We start from the raw sequence: 27,180 nt of genomic DNA, 5'->3' as shown, positions 1-27,180 counted from the left end.
CAAAGGATAATAATACCAAAAATAATAGAAAAACGAGAAATATAACCTTGGAATATTATCAGAGAAGCATATGCCCCATGATGTACCTTTGGGCTTTGGCCCTTATCCATACTTTCCTTTTTTTCTTTGTTATCGATTAAAAAACTGTAAATTATAAAGTAACATAGTCAAAGTAAAATTAAAGTGAATTACAGAACATCTTTGGTTGATGAAGAAAAAGCAAGCAGGTCTTGATTTAAAGAAAACTGCTACTTTCCAATTTCATTTTTTGATATTATGACAACTTCTTTGCGACGACATATCTCCGCTATAAGCTAAATGTCGACTTTTAAATATCACAATAACATGTCGCAAAAGATGTTTACTGTGCCGCAAAAAGGGTGTTGGTATTTTCATACCATCACATCCATCCATCATATCCCATCACGAAAAGATCTGTCCAACAATGTTTGATGTTTTTTACTCGATTTCTTAGAAGCTGTAGGCAGGTACTTGCAATACACTTGGATTATGTTCTACTCTAGTGATGCTGCTGTTTTTATTCTATTTATTATCATTTACCTCGTCTTATATTATTGGTCTAGATACATACTTTATGATAGATGCTCAACTAATGCTTAACTAAATATTGAAAAAACTGAACACGTTAAGTGCATTCTTCGAATCTTCTCATACAATATGCATCCACATACATGGGAAATAAGTAAATTTGAATATCAATATAAATGCTTGTACAAACAAATGATGCCATCATCAGGAATGTAGGAGGGGAATAGATGAAAACAGATACACTGAAAATTGCATCCTCTACAAATAGTTTACAATCCCGAATACAGGAAAAATATAAATTTTTTTTTTCTTTGTGAATTATGCTTTATGGTACAACTATAACTACTGCATGAAAAGGCTTATGGTTTTGAGAACATCCCTTGAGTCAAGGAGGAGAAATCATAGTCTTTTGCAGACTGAGAAGGAGACGCGGATGTTAGTGAAGAGGTCGTTGGTGGTTTAGATGACGCAGAAGGTCCCATGCCGTTAAAAGGAGAATTTTGACCCATAAGTCCGGGTATTGAACCCCCAGGAGGTGTCATGCCATTGGAAGTGGCATTCAGGCCCATGGTGTAAATGCTACAAGAAGAAAAAGCTTAGAAATATTAGGGTTTTTGACTTCTATACATGTCAGGGCAAAAGCACACTCAACATAGAATTATACCTTGATGTTGGAACCTGCAATGGATTCCCAGCTTGATGTGCTGCTCCCATGTTTCCCATCTAGTGAACAATGTAAATTATAAGAAAAAAAAAAACCTACAGAAATGACATACCAAAGAGAATAGACAAAAAAAAGCTAAGATAGGTCGAAAAGCCATAAACCTAGAGCCTAATTACTTCTCAAAGGGTCAAATCCGGCTATCAACAGGTCAAACGGTTAAGAATAAAAGAACCAAAGTGTGTCATAAAAAGTCCTAATTACAATTTATAAATTGGATCATTATTCATATAATATAACTTTTATATATACCACTATAAATGTTGTCTAAAATTTTCAATTTTGGAAAAAGGTTATATTGGTCAACTTCCCAACCTGACCTGATTTAACGACACCCAATCTTTTGCCACGTCTACATGTAAATACTGCAAATGATTATTCTACCTGCTGCAAATATTTCTCTAGTTCATCTTTTCCAGGAACTGGGTTTTGATAGCTAACGTTTGGCCAGTTTTGAATGGGAAGACTTGTACCACCAGATACATTATGTTGCCCATTCACAGAAAAGTTTGGCAGACCACCCGATTTAGCTGCAGCAGCCATAAGTAGGTACTGCTGCTGGGCTAGCATAGCAAGTTGCTGTTGATGAAGAGCATAGGGTGATGTTGTGTTATTACCCTGCAAACATACACGAGCTAAATCAGTGCCCATAGAGTAAATAATAAGAATATCATTCACTGGAAAAAATTGATAATATTAGAGGTGGCAAAAGGGGCAGGAGGAGCCAGAAAGCTAACTTTTTTGTGAATCCCAAAGCGGGGCCGGGTAAGGTTGACCCAGAATACTTCTCTTCCAGACTGTTTTAAGTATGGGTATAGCTTGTTCATGTTAAATGAGATTACAAAAGTTATATTATATCAATAGTAATAAATGACTTGAATGGTTGTATTCAATGCTTCAAAAAATAATTTTTAGGGCGAATGTGTACCTAGTTAATTCAATCTATTTCCTTATACCCACTGTTATAGGTTTTCCCATTTGACCTATTAAAGATATTCATAACCCTATCAACCCATTCATAAGTGAACAGAACAAAATTGCCACCTCTACTAGCTAAGGAGAGAACACATATCCCATAAGCTATACCTTCTCAAAAAGGCTCATTATATCATTTTTTACATCCTTTTGAGGCTTTTCAGATGCATTGGGCTGTGAGAGAGGAGGTGTATCTTGGAAGAGATCTTCTATTCCAGGAGTGGGCTTCGGCTGGTTGTCCACAGGTTTTGTAACTTCTGTTGTCCCCATAACTGGTACTTCAACAGCAGCTGGAAATAAAACAAAAAAAAGTCAGTATAGTGCCTTCAAACATGATTAGTGCATGTAAGTGAAAACTACTAAGAATGAATTGTTAAATAAAAAATAAAGCAAAAATATATTAAATACTATGGAAAGCAAAAGACAATTTCCAAGCTATTATATATAAACAGTTAATACGGTTCAAAGGGAGTTGTAATGACGAGTGATGCCAACAGAGAATCACATTCACTAATGAAAATTCGTTTGAGTAAAAATGAGCAAACTGCAAATGCTTTGACAAAGAAAAAGAGGACTGCAGACATACATTGAAAGCCCGCCCATAGATCATCTGTCGATGCTACTTCTGGAACTTTCTCAGTAGGTCCATCGTCCATTGAAAGCATGTCAAAAAGATCTGTCGCAAAATCGACTTTAGGGGGGGAGACAGTTTCAGCAACCTTCTTTGCCAACTCAGCAGAAGAAACTGCCGGTTCAGCTTTTGGTATCACCTGTTAAGTTGAATAATATGATATCAACTTCCTTAATAAAGAGAATATAGCAAACACATAATGAACACAGAATAATCATTTACTTGCCAAACGTAGAGCAGATAACAGATATGCATATGTGCCTAAAGAGTTCATCTAAGCATTTTTCTTGGGATCATCTATCGAGAAATCTCAAACTATTAAATCTCCTCAACCTATAATCCTATACCCTAACACAACCCCACACACATTATAACCACACACTAAAAGAGCATAGAAAACGCACACACGGACCACTCTGGGTAGCATTCGCTTCTACCAATACGTATACATAAAGCATATAAATATGATGAATTGATGATACCAATCCACTTCAAATCATGAGTACTACTTAAGAAACGGATGAATCATTCAAACAAAAGACCTTTTGCGTCATTGGATTGTGGCAAACTTAAAGTCTACACTTAATCTTGCCTAAGCTTTGAATCTAAGTCTAGAATTGAACAATGAACACTTTAATTCTTAAAAACAAATACTATGCCTTTTTAGAGCATTATTTTAGTGTATGCCTTAAACCCATCTCCTAATGAATATAAATCTAGAGGCAGAAACTGACCAATTTACTCATGAATTGGTTAATTTGGGTTGTGTCGTATCTTTAGAGGAATAGAGGGTCAAGTAAAAAAACATTAGCAGAATAAAGAACGGGTCAAATGGGTTAAAAATCACTCTAAGTCTGCTTTAAAAGTATACAATCTCATATATAGTTTGCTTAAGTCTATAGACTACCTCTCCTATCTGCTTTCCTACAAGATTGACTCTTCTTCCTTCAGGCAGGGCCAAGCATTAAATACAAAGGACTGTAAGCATAATTCGACACTTTGTCTTTATTGTTCCACTAGCAAGAACAAAATAATCAGATGTCCCTTTCATTTATATCAACTTTAAGATTATTATTATTATGGTACAGCATTTGTAAACATAATCAACGCAGTAATCATTTATAAGTTAAAATAATCAGAAAAGTATTTGCAATTTAATTACCATCTAGACCCAAACTAGAAAATGATCCATTCAAGCCAGACCCGGTACCTAACCCACCCGAACCCGAAAATCTTGTCATGTCTAATTAAGTGAAAAGCAACGTTGTTTAGATAGAACGGGAAGCCAGGAAAGAGTAGTAGAAAATAACATCTTGACATACAGGTTCAGGTCCTTTTGGAGGCACACGAAGATTTATTCTTGCAACAGGTGTGCTGCTCTTTGTACTATGTGCCTGGTAACTCTTCCTTTCACCATCAGAATTCTCAACAGGTCTCTGCGACTGAGAAGCGAGTTTCTCCTCTTGCACTGCGACAGGCGGAATTGGTCTTCCATCTTTAGCAACCCATCTCTTGTCTTCATATCTTATAAAATATGAAGCAGATTAATACTACAGAATATAGACACTGAGCATAAAGTGGCATCAGATTACATCTTGCCAAAAGATTCTTTATAGTACTGAAATGGTACATACTTGGCCCGAATGAAATTTTCAAGGCCAACTCGATCATAATTAGGTGGCAGCTCTGCTTCCCAATAACTATTTGACCTTTCATTTCCCATAGCTGAGACACAATGAACAAAAATTTATGAAACATAATCTTTGTATATCCCTTTCATAAAATAAATTCTCGAACACTGAAACAAGAGAAATTTCTTTCTTACATTGGATAAAGGCAACCTGCTCAGGAAGCCATGTGTCTAATGTAGCTGATCTAACCTGGGAACGAGTACACAAATAAATAGGAAAACAAAGTCATGAACTTGCTAACAAGTAATTTGATCTTTAAAAAAAGTAAGATCACAGACTGAATATCAGCAATATACAAAATGAAGGTTCAAAAGCAGAGCCAAAAGTCCAAAATTACTAAACATAAGTATAATGAGCTACTTCCAATTCTTATTGGTGTCACAAGTCGAGAGATTTTGATCGTAAAGCCAGCTCTTTAACGAACTAGAAAATGAAAGCCATACACTATTGGATTGTAATAATCAATCTGCAACACTTGATATAATCATAGACTGGCATCATGGTAAATGCCCACCTTCAGTATATCTTAGCTATTGTAACATTAGAGATAAAGCTTAGACAGACAGTAAACACATTGATGCAAATGCAAAACATAAGTCCTGCTAGATGTATAATGGTAATACAGGTCAACTACATCAAGAGAAACCTAGGATACTTTTCCACATAACCTATAACATTTTGACACGTAGCACTTATTATGCCTCGTAAGACTATCTCCAATGGTGTCCATAGAGGCCCATTAGATGTCCTTACCATTGGAGCGTATCCATACAAAGGAGCCCTTAGGTTAGGTTCCCTAGCCCAAGGGCATGGATTTGCTTAATTTCATGTGATAGTGTGGGTCCAAAGTAAATATAAACGTTTTACTTAAATATTGTGAGTAATGGGTAGGTGTTGACGTGGAAATTATAGAGGGTAAGGATATTTTTAGAAATGGAGATAAAATGTGGGTTTTTAAGGATTTGTAAAGATATGATGTTGCACCTAAGAGCACGATTAGCATTGGAGATGGTCTAAGCATTCTAAGCAAAATCAAAACTCGCCATTCAGCAGTCATTGCTCATGGCAAACGTTTTAATAACTGTCTTTCTAAGAAAAGGTATGTTACTTCAATCACGCGTAATTCAGTACATCCTAGTCTTCTATATTTGTGTGTACAATAGCATAGTTTCCCCTATGACTTTGTTTAAGTTTTAAGTTTTTAACTGATCTGAGAGATTACTGATTTTAAATTACTGAGCAATCTTACTGCTGGCAGGGAACTAAGCATATCTAACAACCATTAACTCGGTTGATATCTTCAAGCATCAATTAAGAGCATCGTTATATACACTCAAGGTTGTAAATATCGCTTTCGGTATCATTTCAGCCGACCCTCGATAAGCGATATATCGGATATATCGGGGATATATCGGATACCCTAAATTGTGAAGGAATTTATCTAAAACTTATATGTATACTAACAATATATACAATTTAACATAAGTTTACATACCTTTCAAAAAAAAGAGTGAAGAGAAAGCAGTAAATGGAACTATGGAAGTCAGAAACCCTAATTTTTGTTTTAACCAGTTTTTTTTATAAAAAAAAGTCAACTTTTTTTTGACCGAAATGGCCGACATTGACCGATAAGTGCCGAGTTTGACCAAAATTTGACCAAAGCGACTGGCCCGATAACCCACTTTTCGTATCAGTTGAAGGCCGATATCCGATATATTACCAATATATCACCGATATGGCCGGTATTTGCAACACTAATACACCATATTTACTCTATCTGACTTTCCAGTGTATATAACATGTACTTCTTGTTCTCATGTCTCTACACTCCCCTATCCTTTAACAAAATCACCCGATGAAGTACATCATTCAAATTTGAGTACAAATGGGCACAACAACCTACAATTCTTTTAGAGTGGTCCTTAAATTGTTACATCCTACTTAAAATTGCTTTTAAGGTCACTTCTAGGCCCGAATAGATGCATAAAAACATGACATAAGGGATTTTATAATCAAGATTGCGGTTTAGGAGAGGTTACAAGCTAATTATATAACACTAAGCCATGTAGAAACAGATAAATAAAACTCAGAAGGGGGGAGAGAGAGAGAGAGAGAGTTTTGATGTAACACAAGATCTAACTATGCATATGCATCTGACATTCTGACCATCACGTTACCTACATAATTGGCAGATAAGGTGAAGGAAAGTAACCATTTCTTGGGTACTAAAAATATAAACATCACCTAACTTTTCGGAACTTGCTATATACCAGATAGCTTTCAACTTTTTAAGAACAGCTTGCATACATTGTCTTTAATTCTTTTATTCACAGAAAAAGCAGCAACACTTAAGCAGTAATAACTTGAAAGGCACTGACTACCTCCCAGGTTCAACACCAAATTGAAAACCTTAAAGAGAACATAGCACTAATAGAAAGTACAATTTCAATAAAAGGGCATAAAACCACATCTTCTACTTTATACTTGTTACTTAAAATGGAAATTACAAACGTCATAACAGCCTCTTATCATGCTTTTAGTACAACGACTTTAACATGATACTATCTGGGAAGTCTTGATACTAATCAAATTATTACCTTTGAAATGTGCACCCCAAGGCTTCTGTGGATACCAGAACACTGCATACATATAAAGATGCCAAGGTTCACACTAGCCCATCGAGGACCTCTGCCATGGAAAGGTCAGTGTTGGCAGTTACAGATATAACTTAACCATAATACAAATTTATGAATTGTAAATACAATGCATACTTGGTTTTGCAATCAGCACACTCCCTATTTTCTGGCAATTTAAGAAGTCCTTCTAGTATCTGAAAAACAAATATCACATCATATAAGTTGATATGAAGCAAAAATAATCCTTAGTGCAACAGATATACGATGAAGATTGAAAAACGGATGTATACGTGATGTGGCGGCAAACAAGAAATAGATGCATATGATTTGGAAAAAACAAAAAACAACTGGTGATAGTTTTTTTCAATAGCCTATTAGCCTCTAATCTTTTTTCAAAATCCAGTTATCTCCTTTATCCAATATCCATTCTGCTATAAAAGTCTATATACGCACCCCGTTGCTCTGATCACAACCCTTGATGTACTAACCCCATAACTGAACACTTCCCCTTTCCACACCCTCCCTGGTCCCTCCTGCTACATAACACACAACCCCCAGTCTTGTATAACCAACTTGTCGTAGAATTTATAGTATGTAGACAGTCTTTTGATTTCCCTTTTCGTTATTAGACAAATGTAGGAATGCCCAGTAGTTAATTGAAGCCATCATTAAATTGACTTTTGAGTCTGATCTGATATCACATTTATCGATGCTCAAATCCTAGTTTAAACTGACAATCACAGTCGTCATTCATTCCGTATTTCCTTGATAAAGCCAACCGCAACTGAAGTATATTAAAAGGGACTTCTAGCTAAACTCTGAACGATACTCCAGAGTTGTTGTACTTAATGATCATACATTTTCAATAGTCACCCTGATATATTATCCAAAGAAACTAACCATGTTACTAACTGGGTTGACCTAAATTACTTTCTATTATTTAGAAAAGATACAAATAACGCTACAGCCTACATGTAAAGAATCTCCTATTACTTGTAGTGTGCTTAATACTGCCTCTTTTAGGCGAATTTTTCATTTGGTCATAGCTAATTCGACATTATTTTTATTTAGCATGGTTGATATATCAAAAGGTATAATCTCAATAATCACTAGATAAATAACCTCAATTCAGATTACCAGATGTAAGCAAATTCATACAATTTCAATAATTGTTGCAAAAAGTATTCAAAGTACAGAAAACAGAGCAGCTGGTCTTTAAAATACTTATACTGAAATACACTATAATGACGTTTAATAATCAATCATGAAAGCAACGATTGGAGAAGATTAATAATCAATGTGATCACCAGATAAATAAGCTCGATCTACATTACCAAATGCAGTAGTAGCTTTTACTCAAATTCGCTTACTTGAGGCATTACACATATTCAGAAAACAAATGAGCAAGCTCCAAATTTGCTATAACTAGTGAAGCTAAATCACCAATCGTGAAATCTAACCCTGATAACGTAGGTAAACTAAACATAGATCAATTAAGTGAGAAAAAATAAAATCTTTCTATGCTTGGAACTAAGCTCCTTGGAGGATTATCTACGTTATACCTAGATGCATTAACAAAGATATCAGATTTACGTGTTACGGAAAACGCCGTTCTGATTTCGAAGATATGCACCACAACGCGGCTTACTATCAAGCTTATCTAACTTCATCGAAACTTTTTTATATCATATACATATACATTAAACATGAAAAAGTCAATAGAAACTTTTTTTAATAAAATGTTGCAGTAATAAATTATCAAAAACTTAAATAACTAATAAATAATATTCACAACATTATAATAACTAAATTCAGATAATCATCATGATCAATTCGGCCACATACATAATAAACTAATCTTAACTGCACCAAATATATACATATAAAAAATATATACAAATTTATATAAATCAGGAGATCTAAAAAAAGTGATACCTTTCTGTGCCGAGCGTTAAGCTCTTTAGAGACGCCAGCTTTTTCGTTCATGTTTTTCAGATCTATACGTTTAATATATAAATATTAGATTTTCACGGATTTTATATAATATTATTATGTATGTATATATATAGATGGATGGATGGAGATGATGATATACAGATTGGGGGGTCGTCGCGCTTTTTGATATTTTGGTGCGTTTGTTTGTATGTGGCGACAGCGTGTAAACCGGGTTATTGGTCTGCTCAGTGGAACCAGTTCTACCGATTCGGCGATTGGGTCCCTGGCTGGCTCACTAGCTAAGGAGTACAGTAGTATTTTGATGTTTGAAAGTCAAAATATCGCTGTGAAAAGTTGTTATGGTCGGTGAGTAAAAAAGTGACCTCTTATTTTATTCTTTTAAGAATAAATAAATAATTAATCAATCTAATTAATTGGTTGATTTATCATTATCCTTCTTTTAAACTTAGAATTGACCGGCTAACCCCGTAATCCATGGACCATAGGTTTTTTTTTTCCAAGATGAATTTCGTTTGAAAATTTTGTGTCGTGATTAGACATAAATCAAGATGAGATTGAACATGTTTTTCTTAAAAACAAGTACAAAGGCTAATTAGAATATGCTAAAACTTGAATTGGGCCTTTGATATAGAGATACTCAGATAATAATGTTAGGATCTGCCAAACTTGAATTGGGCCTTTAAATGAGATTAAATGTGTTATAACCTTATCGATCTAGTAGTAATATAAACAGATAAATAAACATAAACTTGTCTAATGTTTCTTCTCAAATTTGGCATTTTTAATGTATTCTTCAAATTACAAATATGATCAAGATAACGAAAAGTTATAGGACATCGGTATCTAAAATTCACAGTGCAACAACAACAAACAAGAGCAACAATAACCAATTTCGTCCAATTTTTGTTGAGCATTATTGCTTGACATGTAGCTTTGATTCAAGTTTTCAATTGTTCTAATTTAGAATAATTGAGACTCAGTCGGGCAAGTTAATACGTCCAATTTTAATGCTTATTATCCAATATCAATGATTTAATCACAAATTCGTATCTATCAAAAGATAGACTGGTAAGATTATATTAACCTGGTCATACTTGGCTCACAGGCTATATAATATGTTATTCATCGGTAGTTAGGCAGTTTACATTTTGCTAATGTATTAACAATAGAAGTTTATTATCATGCGTAAGCTTATCAATCATATCTTGAATTCCTTATGTACTTACGTCAAAGCAAGCCATTATATATCAACTAGATGAATGCTCGCAAGATGCAGCGGCAGTAATGTTAGCAGTGTGGTGACAGTGACGGGTGGTTGTGGTGATAGTGGTGGCGGTAAGTAGTGTAGATATAAAGATAGCACAAGTAGAATGTTAGATCTGCAAAATTACTAAAACAAAGATGACTATCAAGTTTCAACTATGAAAAGGAAGGAGTACATGGATAAGGGAATAAACTTTCAACTTTACAACAATATTTTCTAGCCAGTTAATGTGGACAAAAAACGAATGAGAAAATGTTGCCTACATGTGAAAGTTGATCCCTGTTTCTATTTGTTAATCAACCTTTTCATAACCAGTAGAAACTCCATTCTACAAAATAAATGAATAATATATCTCAAGATGTAGCCCACCGATCTTTTAAATGCTTGAGGTTGTATGATAATGATTGGTAATGAAGAAGAATCAATTGTCTTGTCATTCCCACCAAATAAAGTATAACCCGATGTTTCCTGCACCCAAATTCTCATTAATCGTTAACTTCTTTATAGAATTGTAGGAGAGATTTTAAAATTAGCTCAAATAGTTATCGAAATATTGACTCAAAAAGGTTAGTAAACCAGCAAATAAAACATAAATAATTTATGAGCACATGTATATGTGGAAGTGATGACCATGACCGACCTAATTTGTGAGATAGGGAGTGCAGTCCCAATCAAAGGAATCATTCGTTAAACAGGGACTACAACTGATAATATAGAGACTGCGGATCTGTATTTAGCTTATTTAGCTTATTGCATACAAAAAGAACACTTAGATGGTATAAATTGTATTACACTATTACTAGAGTTGAGGCAGAAATAAGTGATGGTGCCAAACCTGAAATCCGGTTCAGGAACAGCAGTAAATGTTGCGTTGTCGAATCTCCGGGTTATAAAGATCAGCTAATGGCCCCCTTGGCTCATCTGAACGAAGATCAACACTCAACAGTAAAATGGCCCAGATGTAGGGAACCATTATTTTCTTGTAACCTGTTAGATTATTGGTCAACAGTAAATTAAAGCTAACATTAATAAAAGATACAGAAATGAACTTTTTTGTTTCCAAAATCTATATTATGTGGATTTCTTGCCCATCTAACTATGGGGTAAGGATCTAGAAGAAAACAACAAACTGGAACAAGAGGTTGTCTGAACGATACTTCCTAAACAATACAATATATGTCACAAGCATGAAGACAAGATAATATAACAGATACTACCACTCGAGAAATGAACTTGACAATAACTAACAACTAAAAAACCGACAAGAAGATAATATCAGATATGATGCCAAAACAAGGAACCGATAGATCCACATCTTAAATAGCATCCCCGATTTAAAGAATTCTGAAGGTCTGTGCTCAGTAAGACATACAATATTATTCCATAGCTGGGAAGAAGACTGGAAGCCAGATAACTCAAAGAAGTTGCATCCATTTAAAAAGGGATGCAAACTGTAAGAAATAGCCAGACTGAAACTATAATGACGCCGTAGCCGGAAATATGCAAATGGGCGATGTGAAGGTAAAAAATGGAGTTGAAACCATGTTAACAGATGACCCATGGAACATTAGAACATTGTCACAGTTAACACTTTCCAGGCAAAAAACTTACAAAAGATATACAAATAGACCCAGAACCAGGAAGAAAGTAGACACACTGGATCTGAAAAAAGAAACAGGTTGCCCATTAGAACATTGTCACAGATAACCCTTCCCTTTAAAATTGGGTTTCACGATTCATTTGTGATGTTCAAGCTCATCGCCTTGCATATGGGAACAACCGAGTCTGCACTTATATAACATTTGTTCTCATACAAGCTCATTCATCAGGGACTGAAGTTGAAAGAATCAGAAAAATACTGCTTGACAAAGGTCTTGTTTATCAAAACAGAATGGGCAGAAAATGTTATAAATCAGCTTTAGAGTACTTATTGATGCCCTAATCAAGAGATGATGCTAGAGTGTATGGTGCAAAAGAGGTAGACCATAACCTCTAATTCATTAGTGGCATTGCAAGTGAAGAACATCTCCACAGACCACAATTAGAGTTCCCATGGCCCACGAGATGTGGGCTACATGAAGTAAACACTGAATCAAGTATCCACACCAATGTAAGGTCTGTTAGTTTTAACTTTTTTCAAGTTGAATATAATAGATCTCAAACAGTCAAATTGTACCTGCCATTATCATATAAAATCAACCACTGTAACACAAGAATTTCAAAGGTTCAAAGTTAAGGTTGTGCAGAGCTAAAAGTTCAAGAATCACCGTAAAAACACAAAGCATCATACTCGCTGTAAAAATTCAAAGCATCCTATATGTGCAGAAGATCACCATTTACAGTTTAATGTTGTCTGCCCGGCAAATGCCACTGTGGGCAAGCCACATCCAGCACAAATGAAAGATACGCCGATGATGTGAATCTTCCATAAACGACAATGGCAAGTGGGACAGTTTCCCCCATCAGCACGATATACTGAACAAATGGCACATCGGCGATCATAAAGAAACCCCGTATTCCACAAAGGTAAAAGAAGATGCATATTAATTTGAGGATCCACTCCTGCGAAGATTGTTAAGAAGAAAACAGGTTTAAGTGTATGTTATGTCAATCAGCAACAATAATCAAAAAAAAAAAAAAACCAACCTGCAATGAAGAAACAAAGCCAAAAGCTAGTAGATATGATGACATTTTGTGAAGAATGGGGGATGGCAGGTGATGAAGAATACTTTCATAAACTAAATCCACCCAATAATGTGCAAGGAGCTCATAGACGAGCAATAAAAAATCAATCAAGAGCTCTACCGAAAAATGCCATTCATGAGGTACAAATGGTACCACAAGAATGCAAAAGAGCAATGCTATTATCCTCAACGGGATGTACAGGTACAACATTCTGGAGACCCGCTTAACCCTCTGTTGAGTAAATACAACTTATCTAGGCTGCAAAAAAAATTCAAAAAACATGAGTAATTAGTTACTGTTGGCAGATTCTAATGGATGCAGATTCTTTCATGTAGTTAAAAGCTAAAACAATAAAGTAATGCTAATACCAATAAAAATCTCAAATCAAGAGAATGGAAGTGGTGATGAGTGAAAAAAGCAATGTTGGCTTGGATAGAATGCGAACACAAAATCAGAAACCAAAAGTACCAAATCAGAACCTACAAAAAGATAGAGAATTTAAAAAATGTATTGAAAAAAAAAGAATCAGAATATTGTGTATTTACTGAGCATGCCCATATAAAGTTGAATAATGGCTGGAATTATGACATCTAGATTCACTGTAGATTCAGCTAAATGATGGGAGACACCCCAAAAGACAAGAACTCCATAAACAAGTGGGGTAAACATGATGAACATTAGATAAATCTGTTCCTTTTTACGGCAATAGTTCGTAAGATGGTCAACTGCTAAAGGTATCAGGATGACAAACACCATAACAAGTGGATACCACAAGGCATTATAACTCTTATGTATTAGCTCTCTCAAAGAACTCCGAGCCCAGTAACTGCATACACAAAGAACAATTAGATGGTATAAACTGTATTACAAGAGCTAAGGCAGAAATAAGTGATGGTGCCAAACCTGAAATCCGGTTCAGCAACAGCAGTAAATGTTGTGTTGTCCCATATATCCGAGTCATAAAGATCAGCAAATGGACCCCTCGGCTCATCTGTACATAGATCAGCAGTAGAATGGCCCAAATGTACGAAACTCGTATTTTCTTGAAACCTGACAGATTATAAGTCAACAGTAGATTAAAGATACAGAAATGAACTTTTCTTTTTGTGAACCGTATATTAACAGCATCATCTATATTGACGATCAATTTCAACCAATGACAGATACAACATTCAGCAAGGCATATTCAAACTAAGCAACGGTTCAAGGACAAATCAACCTATTCTAGTAGCAAAATAGGACCACGTGCAAGAATAGATTATCACCCTCAAATCAGCTACTCCTTTCATCCTCAACAAAACTTGGATTAACGACCCATTTCTTATACTCAATAACTCTTGCAGTTCTGTACACCTTCAACCCCATAAGCTTCAGCTTAATGGTATTACTAACAAGCACATTCTCACTTCAATGATACTAGGTTGGATATTGTAGTACAGTGTTATCTAACTGTACAAATATGAAGTGGTAAACGTTAGCTCTTCATCCTCATATCCCTCCATACAGTTTTAGAATGCTTGCATTGGAAGAACATGTACTCAAGAGACACTGCACACTCTTTGCAATGAGGACATTTTATACTGATATCAGTATTCCAACCCATAATCCTATCTTGAGTAAACCACACATGTCTGCTACATTCGTTGTTCTACCTCTAATATCCTCCCAATCACATTTGACAACAACATCTCCAAAGTTTTTGGTAGAGTTTTTGCTGTATAGTCTAACAAAGAGAATAAAAAAACCCCAATACCCGAGTGGCCTAAAATCTATATTAGTATAAAGTGCAGCAACAACATCAGAAAATTCTTTTGATTAAATAACCTATGTGGGTGCTTGACCAACTTTTCTGTTACCATCATTTGTATCCTCTACCAAATCACATAAGAACCTCCATTATTTGTCTGTTGCTATAGCTATCTTCATATCAATTGTACTTTATCAAGGATTCATGAGATTAATAGATTACAAAACAAAAACCACCCTAAATATTAATTAATAAGGCAAATCACACGAGAGACAATTCAGGCCAGCAGGTTTAAAACTAGAAGCTATTTTTATTTCGTATACAAGACATCAGCAAAGTTACATTTAAAGGACATAAAATGTCTGAGCCTTACATTAACTCTGTTAACTAAACATTGAGCCCCATATTTATTTGACACAAAGACACATAACATATCAAAATCCTACAAAAAGCTGCTTGGAGAAAAGCAAATGATCACCCAACCACATAAGAACTTCATTTACATATCCTGTTTCTCGGTTTAACTAAACTAGGCAGTGACTAATAGTGATTGATTCAATAAAAGAGAACGAAAAGATTTTCATCAATTGTATCGGCAAGAAAAACACTAGGCTAAACATCATATGAATTTAAATACATATCAAATAAGTATTGTCAAAGATATACCATAAAGCACTCTTCATTCAAATATCTTTCATACCTTTAGCTTATCAAAAGACAAGCCCTTCAAGAAGGAATCAATCATCATTATTCATATTATATACATGTTTGTGAGCTAAACAGGCCGGTGGTACCTTTATAACGCCCAAAAATCGAATATTCATCATTATCTGTTTCGAAGAAATGATGCAAGTACCCAATCACTCCTTTTTAACATCAGCCTCCTTGTATGGTGCAACACCTTTTATACTGATATTAGTATTCTAACCCATAATCTTATGTTGAATTTGAAGTTTACCCTGAACTGCCATCTACATAATAAACATATAGCTGGGAATACCTAGATTAAACCACACAAGTCTGCTACATTTGTTGTTCTACCTCTCATATCCTCCCAAGCACATTTGATAGCAAAAATCCCCTTCCTATCCATTATTTCTTCTCCACACTACCTTATCTCTTGTATCTACTTAAGTAGGAACATGTATTCTTTTAAGAAGGGAAATCGATTTAGCCAATTATCAGTCCATTTCCAACTCCCAACAGTCCATCACTAATAACTCTGTACATAGGTCCATAGTTGTATCTAGTAGGTGTGAACCCAGACTCATGAAGCCTCATACTAATAACTCTGCACATAGGTCCATAGTTATACCAGTCTAATATACGGTCTCACTTTATCTCTCAGATCTAATAAAACCTTCCACATTGAGCTATCAGATTATTCATAGTCAATGTCCCAAATACTCCTACCTCTAAACTTACTTGTGATATAGAAATGAACTGAGACACTCAACTATTTGTAGAAAGCTTGTACAGTTTACGAACAGATACACTCAGTGTTGCAAAAGAGTAGAGCACAAGAGACTAACCACAATAAACTGACATGTCAATAGGTGTAGAGCTTCAAGGTTCTTAGTAGATACAAATGCCAAAATTTTGAAGAAAACAACAATGACACGTCCCAAATGCAATAATCATAACGGATTTCATGTAGGATGATTTGAAATGATTCATTCTCGTCTCATCACTTGTCTTCTATTCATTTAAAAAGATACTTATATATGTAGTTTCCATATACTCAAATCCACTACAAATCAATATTGTACAAAAGAATAGCTAGATTATTTGTCATCAATCTCCAAATCTAAACATCAAAAATTATCGATGAAACTCGTATAACAAACTCAGCTCAGATTCTATGAGATCTATATCACTCAAATCAGTTCAGATCATCAATGCATATACATAGACTACATAGAATCAGAATTAAACGATTATAGATGAGCTCAAATAAAGCACACACATAAAAATCTGTAAATATATATACTATACATATATATTTTATATGTATACATATGCACAAAAACGAAAACTAACAACATTATATTAGCTCAAATCATGCACGCGCATAGAAACGGAACTAACGACATTAGTTTTGCTGAAATCATACTTAATAAGACACCAACAAACACACACACAAATACATACATACATATATATGTATATGCATATAAAAATCAAATCCATTTAAATTAACACAAATTAAATGCAGGAAACTGAACAGTAGATACAGAGATCAAATTAAAAGATGATTACACAAATTGAAAGACATATACAGATATATATATATATATATATATGTATATGTATATATAGAATTCGTTCACGGAATAGTACCGTACTTTCTAGCATTTGAAGTAAACAATAGAGCAGAAATCAGAAAGAAAGCAGAGAAAATCGTCTTCCAATACACCTTCACCATATTTGAAATATGCTCATCAGATATTTTTAGTTGAGAAAATTGAGTAAAATGTCTATATATATTACTTATATGTATGTATTATGTGTGATTTTGTGTAAGGAAGAATGAAACTTGGGCGGGAAATGAGTCACTATTCACACAACAAAAGCATGTCCAAATGAAATACATTTTGAATCTATTGGGCACTTATTTTTTAAACTTAATTAGAACGGGTGCGGAATTAATTCTATAGAGTTTAATTATGTAATTTTACAATGAATTACACAGATACATATTAAAAATAATAAGGTACATAAAAAGAAAATCCTCACCAAGTTGTATTAGCGGTAAAAGTTTAATTCAGTACCAAGTAGTGTGAACAGAGAATTAATCAATCGTAATTTGTTAGGAGAAACACCTGGAAAAAAAAAGTTACAGTATATTCATAATTTGTTATTACTAAAACACATCTATACAACATTAGATGATACAGAGATAAAAAAAATAAATACTTAATTTTCAAAACCATGAACAAACACTTTGTTAAATTCTATGTTTAGAAAACTCCAATAAAAAAATAGAAAATTCATAGCAACTAAAGATAATAATACATGAATGTATGAACAAACTTAAATTATTGTAAAAATGAAAAAGAGTTTAATTGTAAATATCGCCTCCCAAAATGAAAGACCTTAAATAACCCCAAATATTTTTGGTAAAAGAAAAAAAAAGGATTTAGTGCCAATAAGTTCATAAGCTTGATAAAAATAAATAAATAATTTTAATAAAAACGAAAAAAACGCTAAATAGACAACACAAAAAGAATATTGACTTCCAAAGTGGATTGGGTAATTCGCATTGCAAGACCGATGGATTCTTGTAATGGTCCTGTTGCTGGAGAGGCCACAAGATGGGATATACGGAATATAGAGAAAGAAGTTAATAGGAGAAAAAGAAGGAAAAAGTATTTGGGTGTGTATGTAACTTGTAACCAGTTACTATTGTATGAAAGAAACGTTAGTCGGATTCATTGTATGTAAGTAACTTATTAAAACTGAATGATTCGTGTAAACAAGCTGATGTGGAGATCTCTCATTGGGCCATGTATCATATGTCTGGTGGTGCCACATTGATTTCTTACATGATTCGTTCAGTTTTAGCATGAACTTACATACAATGAAACCAACTAAAGTTTCTTTCATACGATAATAACTGGTCACAAGTTATATACATACAAAGATACTTTTCCCAGAAAAGAATATGTAGACTTGGTATGTTTATTGAGACCTTAAAAAGGAAAGAAACAAATGTGAACACGGTTTTACATAATTAAATCGGGTGGTGATTTTCGCAGCTAACAAGTGTTCTTGGTGAATGGTAATTCGCTAATCTCTATCTCTATATCTATCTATAACTCTTATAAAATAATAGTTAACCAAGCATTTTAAAGCCCTCTTGCAATCTAAAACTAATTTGAAAAATTGCCACATAAGATTTTATCCTATGTGTCAACTCCATATTTTTCTTTAAATAAACTACATATTTAGAAAACAAATGAACGTATATATGTTAAAATAAATATATATATATATATATATATATATATATATTGTAAGAATATAAGATCTTCTCATTAGATAAAATGATATCTTTTCTTTAGTTTAAAAAATCACGTCTATACCTAATGATATTTCATTATCTTTTTTATTCAACATTTATATGAGGTTCCTTTCATTTTTTTTATGGTGATTATATGAAAGTTTGCTCAGGTCGTTGGTTAGTTGAAACTCTCATCGCAATAATCATTAGTGACAACATTTAAAGTTTATAAGTTTTTTTATCACCACTAAATTATATTCATCTTATATGAGTTAAGAGCTTTGTATAATATCATAACTTTCTGAAAGAGTTATGTTAATTCTTTCGTTCATATTACTATGGAAATTATGTAGAATTTTTGGTTTAATTCTTTTATCTTTTTTTGAATTTTATGATAATGGTTAATATAATCTCTTTTTTATTTTGTTTTTCAACAATACAATTTTTCATTGTGATGATGAGAAAAATATGTTCAAAACAAATGTATATAACAATTAGTTTAATGATTGGATAATGAATACGTTATTACTAATTTAATTAAGTGAAACTAAATAGATTGTTCGTCCATATGTTTTTTTACGATCATTATTGATCCATTCCATTAACACGTTTGTTCACATATTAAGCGTTTCATTAAATGTTTTTTTAAGCAAGTTTAACTCAAATCTCACTTTATTGAGCACCTTTTTAAAGCAGCCGCACATCGTGTGGGTAAAAAAATCCTAGTATATATATAATTCTCTATCTCAATTTGATGATGTGGCATATCTCAGAGCTCGCCACATCATCTTTTTCCTACGTGACAATCTCACGTCGTTAGTCTCTTAAACGTTGACACGTAAGTTGACACCTATACATACTTGACAAATCATCATTCAGTCAACAACCACACAACTTTTATTAATTATAAATAAATAACATATTAAAAAGTCATAAGCATGATTAGAACCCACAACCTCAAATTTTTTATGTGAAACATAAACCACTTGATCTAATGAGATTTTTGTTCATATTTTGAAAAACATGATAGATATTCGGTCTAAAATCCCACCAAAATTATTAAAAATATAATTTATATAATTAGATGACACTTAACATATATATATAAAAGAGATATATGGTAATAGTTTCTTACCTAAAATATATATTAATGACATATTCCAAATTTATAAAAGTTCCCATATTTTAAAGATCTTTTTAATTCTTATTAAAAAGTAATAATGATTCTTAATTTTTTTTAATATAATATCTTTTGAGATATAATTTTTTTTATTTATATTTAATTTTTATTTTCCAAACATAAATATAATGCAAAAATATAAACTTTAGATTACTTGGAACATAAAAAAATGTTGTCTTAATTTAAGTTGAATTTATGTTTTTATATACTCTATGTTTAATTCTTTGAGGGTGGACGTAATACATAAGGAGGCAAGATGGTGATCGACCGGTGACCAGTTGGAACACCACCCGCCCTGTAGGTACCAAAGGGGTGGGTAGCAAAGTGGTGATGGTGGTGTAAATCTCACCCTCTCACCTTTTTAATTTTATCTTTTTCTTTGTTTTTTATCATTCTCAACCTCACTCAGTATGTATATTATGTATGTTAATATGAAAAGAGAGTATAAATACGTACAAAAATATAGAAAACAAAGGTAAAACTTACTTCTCATTCAATGACAGAATAAATCTTAAATAGGCAAAACAACATCTCATGTGATCCTAAAAATAAGCAAATAAACTACCAACTCTACCTAAGGAATTGGTCATGGGTATGACCCATAACGTCCATATTCTCAATTGCATATAATTTGGTCAATCCCATGACTTTATACCATTTATTTGAAGCAACACTAAAACCAACTCAAATATTAACTTAAATAAAACCAACTCAAACTAGATAATATGACTGAGTCAAGATTAATTCCTACATAGACGGTGGGAGAATGGTGAAATATTTATTGCGTGTGGAAGGGACGAGGGAAGATGAAAAAAAGTGAAGATTTATCTTGAGGTTTATAATTTTTCCTTCTAATAATGTTTATTACTTTGTCATTTGACATTTTATTTCATTACATAAAAAAATATCTTCGTTCTTCGATGACAGTTTTTTTTATATTGAATATTTGTTGAATTATTTGATAGAAATTTATGTTATCTCGTGCAACGCACGGGGCTAAACCTAGTGAGTAATAAATTCCTTTTATTTAACGCCTCTTTTCAAAATAATAATAATAATAATAATAATAATAAAAAAAATGATAAATTCTCCTAACCAAATAGCCTAATAATTCTCCTAATACATTAAGAAGGTGACATGTGGTATCCATTAATTCTCTTTCCTAATCCTGACCCCTGATTTTTCCATGTGTCATCATCCCATAATTAGGAGGTTTAGTAGGCTATTTGGTTAGGAGGATTAATTATTTTTCAAAAAATAATTTATTTTACTGCCTTTTCATTTCATTATTATTTTCATTTCATAGGAGGAGTAACATAATTATTCATTGGGTTTTTCGATGATATACGTATATTGTGGTAGTGGTTAAAGTAAACATATGAACATAATGTTTTTAAGTAATTTGGTTATAATACTTTTAACCATTGTTGCAAAATTATCCGAGTCTAGCCGAATACATGTTATAAGGTAAGACTTTGAGTCGATCCGAGTCAGTCAATTAATTTAAGGACTCTTTGCTTTTGGTTGCTTTAACCTTCCGAATACTCCCCTATAGACTTAACTCTTGAGTATTTCCAGCTCCCTAATTGACCGATTGAAGGGCCTAAAAATATCCACAACCTTCATTTTAATTATATTGTTAAGTCATCATCTTTTATTGTCTTTCCAAAAATGAACTCGATCATCTTTTATTGATAATTAAGTTTGATTGAATATATTATTTTTGAATAAGATAAATGTTATAAAAATGTATCAAACTTAAATTATTTAAGTTACCATACAAAAATATGAAGAGATTACTTCCATAATAACTTTTGATCAAACAATAATAAAGAAAAAAAAAAGTAAAAGGTATGTAAGTATATCACGACTATGTTAAAAAGGATAAGGACCTGAGAATGTAATGAACTATGTATAAATGTTTATGTTATGTAATGAACTACTTGGATGTTTATTGTATGTAATGAACTTTCAAATTCAGGTTATTGGATGTATCTAACCAATCAAAAACTTACAAGTAACACCTTATATGATTGTCACATATACTCGGGTACATCCAATGACTATGATTTGAAAGTTCATTACATACAATAAGGAAAATGACTAATCCTCCTAACAAAATAGCCTAAAAATCCTCCTAACACTATAAAAAGGTGACATGTCGTATCCACTAATTCTCTTTCCTAATCTTGCCCCCTAATTTTTCCACATGGCATCATCCAATAGTTAGGATGATTTTTAGGTTGTTATATTAGGAGGATTAATCATTTCCCATATAATAAACATCAAAGTAATTTATTATACAACATAAACATTCGTGCATAGTTTATTACATTTTCAGATACTTATTAAAAAATCAATTAGAATCACAAGAGCGTAGTACACTCAGATAATATTCAACATAAACAGAATATATGGTACCCATTTGAATATATTTAATAGCATAAAAACATAATGCATAACATCAACCAAAAACTTTCTTTTTTCTTCTCTTCGCAAGTCATAAAAGCAATAAAGCAAATAAAAATAGAATCATGCAAAACATACCTGCATATAAATATGTATCAACGAATAACGTCAAAGGCTTAAAGTACAATGCACCAATGGATAATGAAAACTAATTTACCTAGTGTTAGAAAGTAGCTTCAACCCTGTTTCTCGTCATCTAAAGACTTTACATTTCGTTATCTCATCAAAAAAATATATCAATTTTAAGTTTTTCGCTTCGTAAAGTCAAAAGAGATGTGGTTTAGTGACCATTACATAGCTACTTCTTTTCTAGGTACTGAAAATGCTTTTAGTTTTTCTTCTTAAGTCTTTTTTAAATAAGTAATTCGGTTACAAAATAATAATAATAATTTGTTACCGTCATTACATTTAAATTTAAAGTCATGTTAACATACAAAACGTATTTAGTAACAAAAAATACAAAGAAAAATAACAAATATTTCAAACCAAAAAAAGAATACTTGTATAAATTTTCATTGCTAACAAGGTTTACTTTGGAACTCGCTAATGAGTAATAAATATATTTTACTGCCTTTCCATTTCATTTTCAAAAAATTAATAGTAGTCGTAACATATTCGATACACATATTTTGACAGGATTAGGCATCATTATCATTGTCAAAATAGCCCTCGTTAACCTGCATTTTCCATATGTTGGCGAACTAGTAGGAAAATTTTAACTAATGTCAACTATATCGAAACCCAGACTTTTGATTTTCCATATGTTGGCAAACTAATGTCAACTATATCGAAACCCAGACTGATGTCAACTATATCGGAGTATTTTATACACGTTAACAATATGAACTCTTATTAGCAAGACCCTTAAAAGGTGAGCCAAAATTTTTTTAATAACTATGATTCAGAGTTACCAAGTCAAATTGTTGCGAAACAAAGAATACACCCTACAAAATCTTTTGTAAGACGATATACATAAAATCATCTACACCACCCAGCACCCTAGCAACCCCACTTCATTAACGTTATAAAGTCAAACTCTGAAAGTGTGTGACAACAATTTATGATGTTTTACAACAACTTATATAATTATGTACATCATTAACGTCCGTGTATATATGTTCATCAACATGCTCAATCAACATCTTTGACCTCGGCTTCAACATCAATGACGGCTCTTGAAGAAGCTTTCCCTGCGGAAGGTATTCTGTCTTATATCAATGAATTGAAATATCTAGTAACATATACAACGATCAACATAACTATTTTTTTTTTAGAATTGGAATCAACGTTTATCCTTGCAAACTGCTGTACCTTTCTTTGTTTGAGAAAACAAGTCGTTGAATGCTCCATCAAATGTTGTAGATTTTTTTGAGTATGTCGCAGGATCCCTTATAAACTCATCACCCACCACTGAAATCCAGCCAATATGAGGTTACAAGAAATGATCCAATAAGGATTATGTCATGAAAATGGATCACATAATACTATAATTGTCCAAAGAACGGAAATGGAAAAGGAATGCAACCGGCATGTAAAAGTTAATGAACCAATCTGCACACTCAGATCTTTAATAATAGCATCATAATAAGTTTCTGACACTGTTAACATTTTCAGCAATTGGGGTGACAATTGAAGTTGAGAGTCCCCTATGAGCGGCAAGAAATCATGTTTGAGCGTCCAAGACATTTTCAAGGGTTAACATTATGTTAAAATTGATGGTAATTTGGTTATCCTCGACAATCACTTGAAAACTTGTGTGTCAAAAATCAGGGTTTGTGATGTAAATTTTCATTTTCCAAAAAATACTGAATCGTGGACTCGTGGTGATGCTTTTAGGAAGGTAGTCCATGTGTATTTCAAAAAGGTTTAAGAACACAAAAGGGTCTAGGTTGAGATTGTCATGAAGAGGTGGTAAATTAGAGTATTAGACCCAATTATAATGTATGAATCGACTCGGGTTATATCTCAAAGGGGTCAAGTGGGATAATCTAGCTAATAACAAAACGACTGAAATTTATCCAAAGTCTATTTCTACTGCATACAAATTACAGCCTTTAAAATATTTAGTTTAGCAACTTATGTCATTATAACATTATGCATTTTTACAGAAAAAGATGAACATCAAATGTTCACCCACTTTGACAGTTTGACATGTTACCACACTTGCCCAACCCACATATATTGCTACCTCAAATGGAAGGCAATCTTCAACAACTTAAGGATACTTTGATAATCGTTAAGAACTCAACGGTTTATATGTCATTAGTTAATAATAGTTGGGACTAGAAGTTTGAGTATGGTAAGGTAAGTCGTGTATCCTGATCACTTTGATGTGATTTCGAACAAGTATAAGTATTGGAATGAAGTCAATATTAATGAACGAACAGGGGATTTGGGACGGGGATACTCATGATTAGCTTCGGTATCAGTCCAACATTTATATTTAACTACATGTCAACTCAAACACTGTATTCTATTTTAGTCTTACTTGTAATGAACCTATATGTGAATTAACGAAATCATAAAATGAGTTTACTCAAGCATGTGGTAATGTTGAGCATGATCATGTAGCCCAAACAAGTACAATGCTTCAAATCCTTTACCTGAAAAAGGTTGACTACAATAGGGACACACCCGTGGCTCATCATTTAACATAGATCTGCAACAAACAAAATAAGAGCCAAGTTACACACGAGGTTCCATACAATCTTTAGAAATAAGATGCATGCAAATTAGATCAAGTTTCTTACTTGAAAACTTCAAATTCATTCCCACAATTACGACACTGCACAAAAACCAAACAGTAACTTCAAATAAGATAATACTTCCATAACAAAAAACTATTACAAAAACTTCTGATAGTATTTTAGCTACTGTCCAACTAATCTTACTTGGATTTCGACCATATCTCGACTTGCCCACCAAATAAGAGCTCCCAATCCCACAAGTGGAACAAGCACCACAAAAAGCTGCCATAAAAAAATAATCATCCACAAAATTGTCAAATGCAAGCACTTTTTAGACACATAAAGGCATAAACTTGAACACTACTACTTCAAACTCAAAGTTTAAACACATTAATTGTATACTCAAGTGCTTATCTGTTTATTTTTATAGTTTATAAGCCAATAACATACACTACAAAATTATCTATCTGCTTATATATAGTATTAGATAAACAAAAGAAACTTTTTAGAACACTATTTATCAGCATATTATTGCTTATTTTAGTAGATAAACAACAAACCTGCTCATTTTACTTTTATAAGCACTTCAATTGAATATATGCAATCTCAAAAACCCATAAACCAAAAAACCATCACTAAAATTAAGCTAATAAGATAAAAATACAACTTATAATAGATAGATACATACCCAAACAGAAACAATGGTATCAAGTATCCACCCAAGTTGACCAGTCAAAGAAAGATAAGCCAAACCAACAGCCAATGCAAGATTCACAAAAACCTTTGATTTCTCACTTTCATCATCATCTTTTCCACCACCGCCATTATTGAATTTAAGATTATTAGACCTTAAAATTACCAACCTTTTTTTCTTATTATTAATCTTGCCATAAAACCCATCTTTAGATAATAATCTTTTACTTGGAACATAACACAATCTTAAACCTTGGTTATGATAACAACAACAAAGGTGTCTCCTTTTTGTTGAAGAAATTGTGGGGTTTAGTGTTGGGGGTTTATAATATGTTGCGATGCTAGTGAGAATTTGTGGGATTAGAGTTGTTGTCATCAGGAAATGAGTTTTTTGTTATTATGATTGGATGTAAATCATAGTTTTCTCGAAAAAGAAAAGAAAAATGAACTTTAGCGGATAATATTGTGTGTTAATTTTTGCATAGAGATGCTATTTAAGTTGGGAGGTACAAATTGAATGTTGTGGAAATGGTATAGTTTTGTACAGTACTAATTTGTAATGTAATGTAATATTTTTTAACATAATCTTAATTGCATGAAATAAGTCAAATAACTTGAACAATGGTGTCAATTTTAGATTTCATCCATATGTTAATAATGGTGTTTACTGTTGTATAGTTTGGTAACTTGTTTATGTATCTTATTTTAACATGTTGTTAGTTTTTCAATGAATTTCGTTAGCCGTTTATAAAAAATAGTTTGAAATTATGTATCGTATTATACTTTTTAAAAATGATATGATAATTTGTGAAATCACCCAACTATCATGGTCATTTTTAAGTAGCTTATCTAGTGTAATTTTTTGTATAAGTTGTCCAAGTATTTATGTTGTTTCATTTTTATCAATTACAAAATAATGAAGATAAAATAATTTGTGAAATGGTAAAGGTGTCTCTTCTATTAATAATACGAGAAGGGTACCCGCGCTATGCAGCGGCGGTCACGGCGATTGGCAACGGTGGCGGTAACAGTGTGGTTATTAATGTGAAAATAATTGATGTAAAAAAGGGTAGTGTAGTTATTTTAAAGGTTAAAAGTTGTATTTTGTAAACAATCTCATTAAAAGTAAATTAATTAAATATACTTTGGATTGATAAGGTTGTAAAATATTTTAGAGATATTTTGGTTAGATGTGGTGTGTGGTTAAAATGTGTTGAAAGTTAAGGGTATTTTAGGTATTTTAAAAATAAAAAGTTAAAAATTTTAAAAATTTTAAGAGTATAAAGGAGTATA

General features: G+C 32.7%; 2 protein-coding genes across 4 annotated transcripts; both read right to left on the bottom strand.

Annotated features, from left to right (window-relative positions):
- Nucleotides 1–628: 628 nt before the first annotated feature.
- On the bottom strand, nt 629–9,332 carry LOC122592920 (ADP-ribosylation factor GTPase-activating protein AGD5-like). Of its 2 annotated transcripts, none has more exons than XM_043765251.1 (11): nt 9,139–9,332; nt 7,339–7,397; nt 7,165–7,255; nt 4,702–4,756; nt 4,511–4,601; nt 4,199–4,400; nt 2,832–3,015; nt 2,357–2,535; nt 1,655–1,888; nt 1,214–1,272; nt 629–1,128 (listed from the first exon to the last, which is right to left on the bottom strand). In XM_043765251.1, the coding sequence occupies exons 1-11, from the start codon at nt 9,187–9,189 to the stop codon at nt 909–911; spliced, it is 1,425 nt and encodes a 474-aa protein (XP_043621186.1). In that variant the 5' UTR covers nt 9,190–9,332; the 3' UTR covers nt 629–908. The 2 variants fall into 2 exon arrangements, with proteins under 2 accessions (XP_043621186.1, XP_043621187.1); XM_043765252.1 differs by having other exon boundaries at nt 4,271–4,400; nt 9,139–9,331.
- A 14,047-nt stretch (nt 9,333–23,379) lies between these two features.
- Nucleotides 23,380–26,372, bottom strand: LOC122593068. 2 transcript variants are annotated; one of them, XM_043765410.1, is made up of 6 exons: nt 25,883–26,372; nt 25,399–25,476; nt 25,258–25,292; nt 25,111–25,166; nt 23,819–23,917; nt 23,380–23,711 (listed from the first exon to the last, which is right to left on the bottom strand). In XM_043765410.1, exons 1-6 carry the CDS (start codon nt 26,261–26,263, stop codon nt 23,566–23,568), a joined length of 795 nt encoding a protein of 264 aa, XP_043621345.1. In that variant the 5' UTR covers nt 26,264–26,372; the 3' UTR covers nt 23,380–23,565. The 2 variants fall into 2 exon arrangements, with proteins under 2 accessions (XP_043621345.1, XP_043621346.1); XM_043765411.1 differs by having other exon boundaries at nt 23,380–23,697; nt 25,883–26,364.
- Nucleotides 26,373–27,180: the final 808 nt, after the last annotated feature.

Source organism: Erigeron canadensis, chromosome 3 (genome assembly GCF_010389155.1).
Source record: "Erigeron canadensis isolate Cc75 chromosome 3, C_canadensis_v1, whole genome shotgun sequence".
NCBI lineage: Eukaryota > Viridiplantae > Streptophyta > Magnoliopsida > Asterales > Asteraceae > Erigeron > Erigeron canadensis.
This window is presented reverse-complemented; position numbering and strand designations above follow the sequence as displayed.